Source organism: Podarcis gaigeae (assembly GCF_964106915.1).
Source record: "Podarcis gaigeae genome assembly, chromosome: 17".
NCBI lineage: Eukaryota > Metazoa > Chordata > Lepidosauria > Squamata > Lacertidae > Podarcis > Podarcis gaigeae.
The window spans coordinates 10,271,992-10,284,887 of record NC_139694.1 but is presented as its reverse complement, the minus strand read 5'-3'; the positions used below and the strand labels follow the sequence as shown (position 1 = coordinate 10,284,887).

Genomic DNA, 12,896 nt, shown 5'->3' with positions numbered 1-12,896 from the left:
TGCCTGAACGCTGCAGTTCTGAAGGAGCAGGGCTTTTTTGTGGGATTTGGACAATTTCACACAGAAGGACCCTTCTGCTGGGGGGGGGGGGGGAGGAGAATTGAGGTCCGTCCAGAAAGGAGAAAGGAATGCAGGTGGACAACACCACCACCCTGAGACCCCTATATCAACATAGGGTCCTTGGGGACAACCTCTGACTTGGTGCCTAGTCAGAGACAGCATTGCAGACTTCAGCTTTTCTCAGCCCAGAATTTTTGATTTTTATTTTACTTTTGTGGGACTTGAGTACACAGAGGAGGAACACACTGATGTCAAGGTGACTATTGTAGCAAGCAGGCCTAGAGCAAGGCTGGTGTCAAGCAACAGACAGCACAGGAGCAACCAGAGAAGTGTGATGAAGCCATTGGTTTGCCCTACCTTGCCAGTCCAGTGTGTGGAAGAAATCTGCCTCCGCATTGCCGCTCGGTGGGGAGTCCGACTCCATGGGAGCACCTTCTGGAGATGATTCTGACTTGGAGGCTTCTGCTTCATACTGGGCAGTTGACCCCGGTTGTCTAGGTAGCTCGGGCTTACCTAACAGGCAAAAAGTTCAAATGCAAGAAATTTAGGAACCTGCCACCTGTTAGGGAGATGGAAGAAATGAGAGCTCGTGGCAAAAACAAAGCAATGGGGTGAGGAGGGGAGATAAATCCCCCCCAGAATATGAAACGGAAGCCTTTGAAAACGCTCAAACAGAAAATCGGACGCATTTTTCTCATTACCAAATTTTGTTAATATTTCTTGCTGCTCTTCCCGGCTGGAGAAAAGGATCTTGGGATTTAGACCCTTGGTGTTCAAGTTATCCCAGGGGGCTCGCTCCGTGCTGGGCCTGTCCCGAGGCTCTACTTCAACTTCCAGATTCACTTGGAACAAGTCCGGATATTTCTCTTGAATGTCACATGCATCCAGATCGTACCTGCAGCAATTTTACACAAGTTGATGACGGCAATGAATTAGACCACAATCCACAGGGAAGGTATTCTGTGCAAGCCACAGGGAAGCCAATGGGATACAAATTCAATCAATCAATCAATCAATCAATCAATCAATTGTATATAGTCAAAGGCCTTTACAATGTACAGCAGATAATAAGAACAAAGCTGAAATCACACAACATGACCTATAAAAGCTAAAAACATAAAAATTTACAGCATGAGGTTTTAAAATTAGGAAGCATTAACATATCTAGGGGACTTGGGTGGCGCTGTGGTCTAAACCACTGAGCCTAGGGCTTGCCAATCAGAAGGTTGGCGGTTCGAATCTCCGCAACAGGGTGAGCTCCTGTTGCTCGGTCCCAGATCCTGCCAACCTAGCAGTTCGAAAGCACGTCAAAGTGCAAGTAGATAAGTAAGTACTGCTTCAGCGGGAATGTAAACGGCGTTGCCATGTGCTGCTCTGGTTTCGCCAGCTTAGTCATGCTGGTCACATGACCCGGAAAAACTGTCTGCGGACAAATGTCGGCTCCCTTGGCCAGTAAAGCGATATGAGCGCTGCAACCCCACAGTTGTTCGCAACTGGACTTAACTGTCAGGGGTCCTTTACCTTTTTTAACATATCTAGAACGGAGCTTCTTAGCTGCCAGAGCTAACTTGGCTACCAGATTTGTCATCTGGATATTTTTATCAGCTAGGAAGTCAATGTCACCTCCTGGGGGGACTGGCCTGAGAGATAGTCAAGAACAGGTGATAAAATAATTTCTCTGGCATTGAATATAAGGGACAAAGCAGCAGGTTATGCACAGATTGCATCCATAAATGCACCTGCGTTCCATAGGGGGAATTCCCAGGTATCTCCCCTCTAAATACGCTGAGGGCACCTGTTGAAACCTTAGTCCAACAAATGCCCTACGCAGCCGTGGGGAAGTCAGTGTCTCAAGGTAACGGGGCCTTGAGTGGTTGATCTTGATTTGGGGGTACCAAATAGAATAACAGGCAGCCATAATGGATGCTCTGTCTTGGTTGTCCTGATCAAAGATCCAATTTCTTAGGTCACATGGACTGATACAAACTCGCCTTACCCACCCATGTGTTTGGTTATTATGCTCGACAATCATCAACGCGGGTCAATGCCAACTTGTAGCAGCTCATGAATAATTTTTGGAGCCCCAAATGCAGAGTGCCCACAGGTTTACCCGCTTAACCCATGTTTGGAGTTGTCATAAGCAACAAACAGCTCTGGTGGGGAGACTCTGCACACAGGATGGAAAGGGGCTGAGCCATGCAATCTGCAGCCTGAGGCTGAACCCTTAATTCCAGCTCACGTTACAATGCTGTGATAGCTCAGAGACAAAGTACAGTGGTACCTCGGGTTACAGACTCCACTAACCTGGAAGGAGCACCTCAAGTTAATAACTTTACCTCAGGATGAGAACAGAAATCGCACGCCGGCAGCATGGCGGCAGCAGGAGGCCCCATTAGCTAAAGTGGTACCTCAGGTTAAGAACGGTTTCAGGTTAAGAACGGACCTCCGGAATGAATTAAGTTTGTAGCCAGAGGTACTACCGTACACAGCTAAAGAAGAGTGTTAAAGAGAAAGCTACAGTTTAACACACACACACACATACACATGATTGCAACACTACTTCTGCAGTTAAAGTGGGAGTACTTGTTGTCATTACGCTGGGGAAAGTTATCACCAAACAGGCTATCAACGTACTTCGCAAATTTCACAGTAGTGGCATTCCGCGGGACAAATCCTGTATGAAACTGGATCTGGAACATCTTCATTGATGCCATCTTGCAAAGCAATAGAAAGAAAGAAAGAAAGAAAGAAAGAAAGAAAGAAAGAAAGAAAGAAAGAAAGAAAGAAAAGGACAGGACATGATTTCTGTCTTTGTGATGAATTTTAAGTTGTTCTCATTCTCTGTATTATTATTATATATATATATAAAAACATTTTATGAACACCACATACAAATTCTGAGCATTGAGCGGTATCTAAATATCTAAAATTAATTAAACAAATAAGATATAAGAGAAATAATGTGAAATGAAGCAATTAATGTCATGCAATAGTGTGCACTGCATCAGAGATATTCCCTGCCTGCTGATATTATTGGTGACTTTGGCCAGTGAAATCCCTTTGTTACTTCTATAATTTATTAAAAGCATGTGAAGCCTTGTCTCCTCTTCTGCTTTTCCAGATGTAGGGCAGCTATAATCAGTTTTGTCCAGCCATGTGGGCAAATGCATTGCCCGAAATAGGAATTAGGTGCTATGGCAAATAAAAATATCCCTCAAGAACCCCAGCGGAGTTCCGTACCAAAATTAAAATAAAATACAGTTCTATCTTTTCAGCTTACCTTGGCTTGGAGTCTGCCACCCAAAGTGGACCTGGCATGATAGATAACAATGAGAACATCTCCTTGGACTGTTATGCCTAACGGGATCAAAGCTTTGCCATCTTCCATCTTAAAATCCCTAAGGGAGAGGAAGAAAAACCAGGCATCACACGTCAATATGCAGCAGTGCAATTTAGAAACATTACGGCACAGGTGGGGGAATGTGCACACCCGCTCCCTCAGATGTTGTTTGTCTCCAACTTCGATCATCCCCTGCCACCAGAGGTCAGGGATGATGGGAACTGTAGTCCAGCAATATCTGGAGGGTGCCAGGCTCGGTTCTCGAACGTCTCCGTTGATGAAAGTTTTGGAACCCGAACACCGAAAACCCAGAAGTAAATGCTTCCGTTTTCGAATGCGCCTTGGAAGTCAAACAACTTCCGCTGCGTGTTTTTTCAATTTCCCAATGCAATTTGCAGACTGCCCTTTGTACCTCTGTTTTCGAACATTTTGGAAGCCGAACGGTCTTATGGAATGGATTACGTTTGAGAACCGCGGTACCACTGTAACTGGTTACAATTTGATTTCTTCAACCCCCAAGGAGCCCAGAGGGTGCGAGGCGGTGGGTTGCGGCAGCAAGGCTACGCAACTTGCATCAAGCTACGCACACAGGGCTCCTATTCCTTCTCGCAGGAACATTTTAAAGGAAGCTGGGCTACTCACAAGTTGCTACACAAGAAAGCTAAGGGTGAAAAAGCTAAGTGGGAAGTTTCTGCCTGGACTGTAGATGACGTTAACACGGATCCCCGAGAAACTCAGGCCACTTACTTCATTTTATCATATTCTTGTGAGGTAGTGGCTGCTCTTTCGTCCCCGACATAAACTTCACAGAAAGGCCTGCAGCCATTGCGCTGCTTGTTGAACTGAGGGACTGGAGTCATGACAATAGACTTGATGAGGATTGGCTTGCTGTGAGGGATGATGGGCTCTTCAGCCATCATGTCGCACATGTACTCTATATATCTGTGGAAACAAGGACACAGCAGAAGTCAAACAACACAATGCTTCGAGTCGGTGAAACTATGAACTCAACACTGCACACCCTGGTCGGTCGTTCACAGCTTTGCAAATCCACAAAAAGTTTCTAGTCCATAGGAATACTTCCCTGCTCCCTCTAGCCACATGTGTTACATGCCAACATTTGAGGCCCACAGATTATCTGAAAAGAATAAAAGGGCAGTTCTCTTCAATTTTTTTAACACTTCCCTGCCCAGGAAAATGAGGCCTAGAATACATTCTCTGCCTTGGAGACCTTTTCCCACCTAGCCTTGAAGAATGGGGCCCTGGCTAACTCCAGCCACAAAAACTGAGGCAGCTGAACAGACTCTTGGGCTGAGGTACTGTTGCTGATTTTAATTTTGTGTATCTTTATACTTTTACTCTTATGATTTATGTGGAAATCGTTCACTTTGTCTGTGTGCTTTTCAATGATTTGTTTATGACTACTTCTGTTATGTTTGCAGTTACATAATTTTTTTATATATTGTAAGCCACCTTGAGCATGGTTTTAACTTTGGAAAATAAAATGACTGAGATTTTACATGTCACGGTTAGTCAAACAAGCGGGTATTTACAAGTGAATGCATATCTAATAGGGCATAGTTAAAGCTCACACAAATAATTATTGACTCTTTACAGAAAGGAGCCATATTTTGCAACTTCTGCATTGTTTGCTACTTGCTTGGGGCAAACAGCAATTATTCCAGGCAAACAGGTGAGTGGCAGGTGTCACTTGTTTCCTGCTCACTAAAGAATGAACCAACCACACTGGATCATGCAGCTAGCCTGTGAAGTGCTTTCAAGTAAGCACCACACAGATATTCAAGTCCTATCAATGGAAGAAGAAGAGAAGAAGAGGAGTTTGGATTTGATATCCCGCTTTATCACTACCCTAAGGAGTCTCAAAGCGGCTAACATTCTCCTTTCCCTTCCTCCCCCACAACAAACACTCTGTGAGGTGAGTGGGGCTGAGAGACTTCAGAGAAGTGTGACTGGCCCAAGGTCACCCAGCAGCTGCATGTGGAGGAGCGGGGAAGCGAACCCGGTTCCCCAGATTACGAGACTACCGCTCTTAACCACTACACCACACTGGAAATGAGGGCCATGCCAGCTGGACTCTGATCCTCACAGAGCCCCAGCTGCCATTCACATCTATAATAGGGCTCCCAATATATTTAGGCTTAGCCAGAGGTGGGAGAAGTAGAGCCCTTTGATGCAATTCAAAAAAAAGCAATGTAGTGTGTAATGTCTGCATGAGATGCACTCCCCAACCCTGGCTTCCTGTTTTAAATTTTCCATCTATCTCCATTTTCATAACATATATCAGGGCTTCTGCAAAAAAGAAAAGAAAATAGGAGAACACAGCTTCATTGAATTGCTCACCTCTTATGGGATGGCCAAATGCCTGGCGGGCAGCGCTTCATGCTAAACATATAAACAGCGGCTTCAGCCGTAGTGAACAGACGGCAGAAACATAAGAAAGAACACACAACGACGGCTGATGCTGCTCTTCCATCCTACCAAAAAAAAAAAAAAAAAAAAGATACAAGGGTAGGAACAGTAGCTATTGATGGGGAAATGTCATTTATTATATACCAGCTCTTGGATAATGTTTTCAATCAAAGAAATGTCACAAGTCCACTACCGAATTCACGAGAAATTAGGCACAAGCTCTGGTCTGTGAGGGAGGAAGAAAGCTCTCTTTGTTCCAGTGACAGGAACAGAGTACAGATACTTCTTGGGCATTTTGATGCAGTTTGGTTAAGTCCCAACTTCCAAATTACTTCAAATTTCCCATTTTCTGTATACATTTAACTGGGTTTGAGGGTGGTGAAGCTGAAATTCCAAGTGGATCAGCTGCTCAGTGGTTTTTCCTCCAATCCTAATCCTATCACCTTTCAAATGTTGACTCTTAAGTTATGGTATCTCTCTTCTCTTTGCAATCTACAACGCTTAGTTTTTAAAACCATTCTATTTGCTCCCACCCCCACCCCCAACCCACTCATCCAATCCGTTCGTGGAGGATTTTGAATCAACATTTCTGTCCAAGTTTCTTGTATTGTTGGAGCTACAGGGGCATTTCAAGACCTGTTGCTACTTACAAGGCAGTGCACAATGCAAACGTTCTTTGGGTCTTGCTTCAGCCATAAATGCATGTTCTTGCAAATGCTATAAAGGCTTTGAAGGTTTGGCGAACGCCTTGCTGGCCAGCCACATTCAGACACCTGTTTTAGAGACAGTACAGGGTGGGGTGCATGGATTTAACTAATTTTAATCAGAAACTTGTATAGCTTTCAAGCCTGCTATATAACAAATGAAATAAATATTCAACTCCTCCCACCCCAAAAAAGATCTCCAGAAGCAGACAAGATGACCAAAGCCAAGACATGCTATTTCAGACTCTGAACCCTCAATTATATTTTGCAAATTTCATAAAAGGAAGCTCAGCAGCTTAGCAGGCATGTGACGACCTGCCATCTGTTTCATGATGTTAAGAATGTACTACAGAAAGATGCTAGGCTAACCTTGCTGAATTTCTGCACATTTCCAACCGTCCTCATGATTTAGCAACATAACACAATTTAGATTAAAGTGTAGCACTGATATAGGTATAGGTATATTTTTTAAGGTCTCCTTTTGGTCTCATGGCATCTGTTTATACTGCTACTCTAAACCCATTTCCACGCTTTTCCGGAAACCAGAACCTGCACATCGCCCTTTCCCAATTTTCTGAAAGGAGTTAACATCCCTGTCATAAGAAAGCAGGGTGTGATAAAACATGTCTCTCTCACATGTTTTATCATTTATTTCAGCCAAGCAGCTCAGGGTATAAACAGAACGTTTCATTTTACTACAATGCTGCAAGAAGGGTGAGAGATTTGTGACTCACCTAAGGCCACTGAGGAACTATCACAGCGATGCTTTCTGCCCAGGTTTCCCCATCTAAATCCAGAAGCTACCAGCCAACCACAAAGATGTGAAATATTAACACACAATTGCGCTAACCTGGTGGCTTCCAGATGTTTTGGACTACAACTTACATCAGTCTCAGCCAGCCTCCAGCCAACATGGCTAAAGGCCAGAAATAACAACAACAACAACAACAACAACAACAACAACAACAACAACAACAACAACAACAGTTGTTGTTGTTGTTGTTGTTGTTGTTGTTGTTGTTGTTGTTGTTAATTAATTAAACTTATATCCTGCCCTTCCTTCAGAAGGAGCCCAAGGCACTAAACACATCAATACCAAAAACATCTTAAAAGCATTCTGGAAACAGTCCAAACCATTCCAAAAATATTCTCTCATTTGTACAGGGAAGCCAAGCAGGCAGAGGACATCCTAGCAACTCTTACAGCTTCCCACATGTCAAGGAAGCACCAGGTTACGAGTTTCTACTGGAAAAGAAGAAGACATTGCAATGGCCAAAGGAACAGTGGCAAAGCAGCCCTGGCTTACAAACCCTATTGTGAAATCTGGAGGGTCTGTACGTTCTCGGAGACAGATTGTAGACAGCATAGCGTCCGGGATGTTTCGAGTCTAAGAACAACCGCACGTCTTCTATGTTATTTTTTATTGCAGACTCAACACCTTCTGCCGGAAAGGACATCACTGGGAAGGAAGAAGAAATAAAACGATAGCAGAGGCTCAAGCCTTTGTTTTCATAAAAGCAGCTAGAATATGCAATTTGATAAAGGATGATCTTATCATACCAGCAATTCTGGAAGTGATGTATGATAAATCCAAATCCCCCTTGGCATAACTGAAATGTAAAGAGAGGAATACTCAAGTTAAAACTACAGAATCTCTAGGCTGCTTCGAAAATGGAGTTTTCAGGATGGGAGCTACCCTACTAGGTTCTCTATGCCAGCTTCCTTGTCCTTCAAGCTGGAATACCAACACCTCCCACCCACCTTTGGAGAGTCTCTCCTACATCTGTCTCAAATCTCTGAATTATAGAAGGTATCTAAAGAATCTAGCACAGCAGCGTAAGTTAGTAAGCAGATGGCACCGTCCCATTCATGAAACTCTCTGCCTCCTGGGCAGAATATGAGACATATCAAACATCCTGAAACTGAATGTTTTGAATACTTAAGGCAACAGACTTACGAAAATTCTTATGGGGGGCGGGCAGGGGGAGAGAGATAAGACTATTCCCAGTGATCTACATCAGCTTTCCCCAACTTCATGCCCTCAAGATGTATGGGACTACAGGTCAACTCAGCTACAGGCCAACATGGCCAATAGTCAAAGATGGTGGAAGCTGTAGTCCCCATGCCTGGAGGGCACTCAGATGGGCAAGACTGATCTGCATGAAAGGTTTGTGAGGTTAATATCCCATTATTCCCATGGCTACTGCAGCACTAACTTCAAGCCACAGCGGCTGTAGAAGCTTCCTTGACTTGGTGAAGTGGGCAGATCCACCCTGCTCTCCTTCCCCTTCTTACTGCAATGAATAGTGGCAAACGACTGAATCATCGTTCCCACCTCCGGAGCTAACAGGGAAAGTTCATATACTATGTTGTGCAGGAGGCTCATGGGCAATATTAAAGCTCTCTGCTAGCCTTGACTCAGATATGCCCCTTGTATGGTCCTTCTGCAATCCACAGGCCAAGGAGCACATTATTGGTGCCACTGAGCCAACAGCTACAGATGTCGCAATGCTGAGGCCAAGATTCACCACCAATATGAAATTGACAAGCTGCTTCCCACCTCTCAGATCTGCTGAGTCGGTGTAGCATCTTGAGGATCTGGCAATGAGCTGATCGGGTTAGATGTAGGAGTGTGTACATGCCTTACTAAAAAAAAAAAAAAATCAGGACTATACAAAGCAATACAATTTTGATGACTTCTCTCATTCTTCTACCACTTTTGGAGAGGGTTCAAACAAAATATGATTTCTGGGGCTTTTCTAGGTTCCCACAACGCTGACTTACCTAACCCAGTTTATGCTTCACTTGGCCACTAATGACTAGTTAAGTCTATGGTTTTACACAGAGGGGGAAAGATTTAGGAAAGTCTCTACAGCAGAGCTTTAGAATCTGTGGCCCTCAAAATATTGGACTACAACTCCCATCATTCCTCACCACTGGCCTGTCTGGCTAAGACTGTTGGGATTTGGAGTCCAACAACATCTGGAGGGCAGCAGGTTCCCTTGCCCTGCTCTATGGTTAAGCAAAAAACAAAGACGTTACTAATTCGTGAGTGCACAGGACGAGCCTCCCTTAAAAGAGAACTGAACTAAGAGAGATGGATTAGCACTTTAAGTGGAAATACACAAAATACTATTGATAAACCAGCATAAAGTTGTATCAGTCACAAGCAAACAAGTGAACAGAAACAGGTTAACCTAGGTCACCACCACAGGTATCCTTTAGACTCCTTAGCAGAGATAAGTGTGTTTATAATTTGAAATAGAGGACTGGCACTGTTAAAGAAATATTGTGGAGGCAAAATACTACAGAGCAAGCACAACCCATGCCCACTCTCCAAACAGATAACCTTAAGATACAAAAACTTCCCACACACATTCCAGTAAGGCCCTAGTTTCCTTCTTTTAACAAAAGCCATTGAAGATTGCTGGGCAGGGTGGGGGCTTGGGGGCAAGTTTCATTTTTTAAATATCCCAGTTTATGTTATGAAAACTCCCAGCAAGTAGAAAATTTGCACATTGCGGATGGCAGTTGTAGTCTAGTCCGTTCCACGATGTAGAAAGTTATGTTTGCACATATGTGTGCACACAGAGAGAGAACTTTAAAAAAATACAGTTATTTCCCACCCCTTCATTTACAGTCCAGTGCGGTACAGTCCCTGGATGGAGTCCATTTTGCTGAATGTTTAGTTCAGCTGGTCAGTCCAGTCTTCTATTTCACTACTTTTTAATCATATTTGTGTGTCTCCACTCAACAAGAAAGAATATTCCTAAACTAGAATAGGTTTACGTGTTGCCTGCTAGGTACAGACAAACCCCAGTTCCTGAATGCCGAAAACCCGGAAGAAAATGCTCCGGTTTTTTAACATTTTTCGGAACCCGAACAAGCCGTGCCTCAGTTGCTGAATGTTTCGGAAGTCGAACGTTCCCAATTCCGGATTCCAGGACGGCTTACATTCGACAACAAAGGTTTGACTGTACTGTCAGGCAATCACACAGGTGCTTTTAGAAAAGGACACCGACTTTCTTTTAAGCGTTCACATTTGTGGTCCAAGTCCATATGAAATCCTTCGTTGAAGTTTTATTCTCTTTAGTTCCACTACCCTGTGTGTCCCGCCCTGCAACATTTTGCTTCCATTTCTTCAACATGCACCGAAACCTGCCTTGCATATTAAGACCAGCTAAAACTTGTCTCCCAATCATTCCTTAGCTGCTATCTGGGCCAGGGCCGGATTTAGGTTTGATAAGGCCCAAAGAGCTACTGAAGGTAATGGGGTCCTTTATATGTCTAGCTCTCCTTTCTCAACAACAAATTGTCACTTTTTTTTGTGCTGAATATATGCTATATGTGGGACCCATTACTTACATCATAGGAGCCTACACAACACAAAACACTGTTGCTGTATGTAGGTTTTATTTTATTTTATTTTATTTTATTTTATTTCTTTTTTATCTTATATTTTGGAAATGTACACCAGGTTATTTTTCCTTTAATTTTTTTTGGGGCCCCCAAGAGAGTGGGGTCCTAAGCTATAGCTTGTTTAGCTTATACGTAAATCTGGCACCGAACTGGACTAAGAGATGTAGGGCAGGATTCAGCTAAGTTATTGTGGTTGCGGAAAGACGTCTGCTAGCACAATGGGACTTTTCCCCTTGCCCCAGAGCATCATCTACTAAACTGGTTCTGTAGTGGGGTATAACAGCTAAAAAGAATGTGAATACATTTCACATCTGGCAACCAATGTGTGTCCCTTTGGTTTCAGATGTGTAGACGAGTCTAAAAAGCCCGGGACACAAATTTCCATGGCCCTCTAGTGGCTATGGTGACTCATTTACCAGAAGTAATATATTCAGAGTTAACTCCGGAAGTACATACTCAATTCTGACCAAACTAAGCCTCCTAGAGCATCAAGAGCAAAAAAGATGTAGAAATTTGGCAGATTTGTTTTTTAAAACAAAACAAACAAAACCAGAAGCTCTGAAGTTATACATGTATTAAGTCTATCAAAAGATACTTAAGTAGAATGAAATACGAAAGCTACAGGACAATCCCTTTATTCACATTGTTGTAGGTCTACCAATGTGTAGGGGCCAATGCATTGAACAGGATTAGCGTGTCATCTCTTATGTATAACTTGAGAGTTCAGAAACTTCTCAGTATAACATAGTTAACGTTAGCAGGTTAAGACCAGAACAATCCTGTTAGCATGCAACACAGAGAACACAGACAATTGAGGCATATTTACCTTGGACTGCTAAGAACGTGGGCATGGATTGATGAAAGTTGAAGGAGGGAGGAAAAATGGGCAAGGAAATAAGCGTCACACGCAAAATCAAGATGCAAAATAAAAAGAGAACGAGAGAAAGCCCTCTCCAAAACAACCATCTCATAACCCTCTGAAAAACAAATCTTGCTTTCCCTCCTTAACGAATGCCTTAAGTCACATTAGGAAAACACTACTTACTATAGGTAATGAAAACCATTAATGCTAGGAACCTAAAAAAATAAATAAAAAGAGCACCAGCCATTGCAGTTTCATTTGTTTGCATTGCTTTGAAAAGCATTTAATGGCAAGATATATAAAGAAAATAAGGTTTGATCTTCAAGTGATACTATACATCCAACCAATTCATATCATAACTGAAAGGAGCGTTAAGCAAGTGCAACATTGACATAGAACATAGAAACCTCATCGGGAGTCAAGGGAATGGCATTTCATTTAGCCCAAAAGCGATTTGCATGAATGTTCCTAATACTCTGCTGAGGCTGGTTGGTCATGTTGCACTTCAGTGATATGTGCCAGTTGCACAGAGACAGTGGATCTCCCCGCCTACCTACCCCCAATATCATGTTTACTTGGCACACCATCAGTCTCAAACCAGTTTGCTTCCAAGTAAACACACATATGGTTACGATGCAAGTGGCAACTCTCACAATTTGGAAATTATCTCATACTAACAATATGGAAACTGCAGTTTCAGAATTACAAACCTCAGACCTTTCATCATCTACGGCAGTGTTCCCCAACCTTGGGTCTCCAGCTGTTTTTGGACTACAACTCCCATCATCCCTCGCTAGCAAGACCAGTGGTCAAGGATGATGGGAATTGTAGTCCGAAAACAGCTGGAGACCCAAGGTTGGGGAACACTGATCTACGGTGTCCCAGATTACTTAAAATGGATTCCAAAAATTATTGTTAGCGAACCCAAAAGGCATTGGGATTTCTATTTATTCCTGTTTTTTCTTGGAAGGCATTCTGTCTGCTCTTTAGAGCAATACTGGGGGTGAGGATGGAAGCAAGTCTGCTATTCAAAACTCCTTTCAGCGCCATGTTACAAAGAAAGAGCAACAAGCAAACACCA

General features: G+C 43.2%; 1 protein-coding gene across 3 annotated transcripts in view; it reads right to left on the bottom strand.

Annotated features, from left to right (window-relative positions):
• GAK (cyclin G associated kinase) overlaps positions 1-12,896 on the bottom strand; it is a 78,478-nt gene that overhangs the window by 24,110 nt on the left and 41,472 nt on the right. For all 3 annotated transcript variants that reach the window (XM_083718389.1, XM_083718390.1, XM_083718391.1), the window contains exons 12-20: positions 8,095-8,144; positions 7,845-7,993; positions 6,481-6,603; positions 5,762-5,895; positions 4,148-4,342; positions 3,341-3,458; positions 2,695-2,774; positions 762-955; positions 418-573 (exon numbers count right to left, since the gene is read on the bottom strand). In XM_083718389.1, the coding sequence (XP_083574515.1) occupies positions 418-573; positions 762-955; positions 2,695-2,774; positions 3,341-3,458; positions 4,148-4,342; positions 5,762-5,895; positions 6,481-6,603; positions 7,845-7,993; positions 8,095-8,144 (1,199 nt within the window). The remainder of the gene's footprint in view (positions 1-417; positions 574-761; positions 956-2,694; positions 2,775-3,340; positions 3,459-4,147; positions 4,343-5,761; positions 5,896-6,480; positions 6,604-7,844; positions 7,994-8,094; positions 8,145-12,896) is intronic.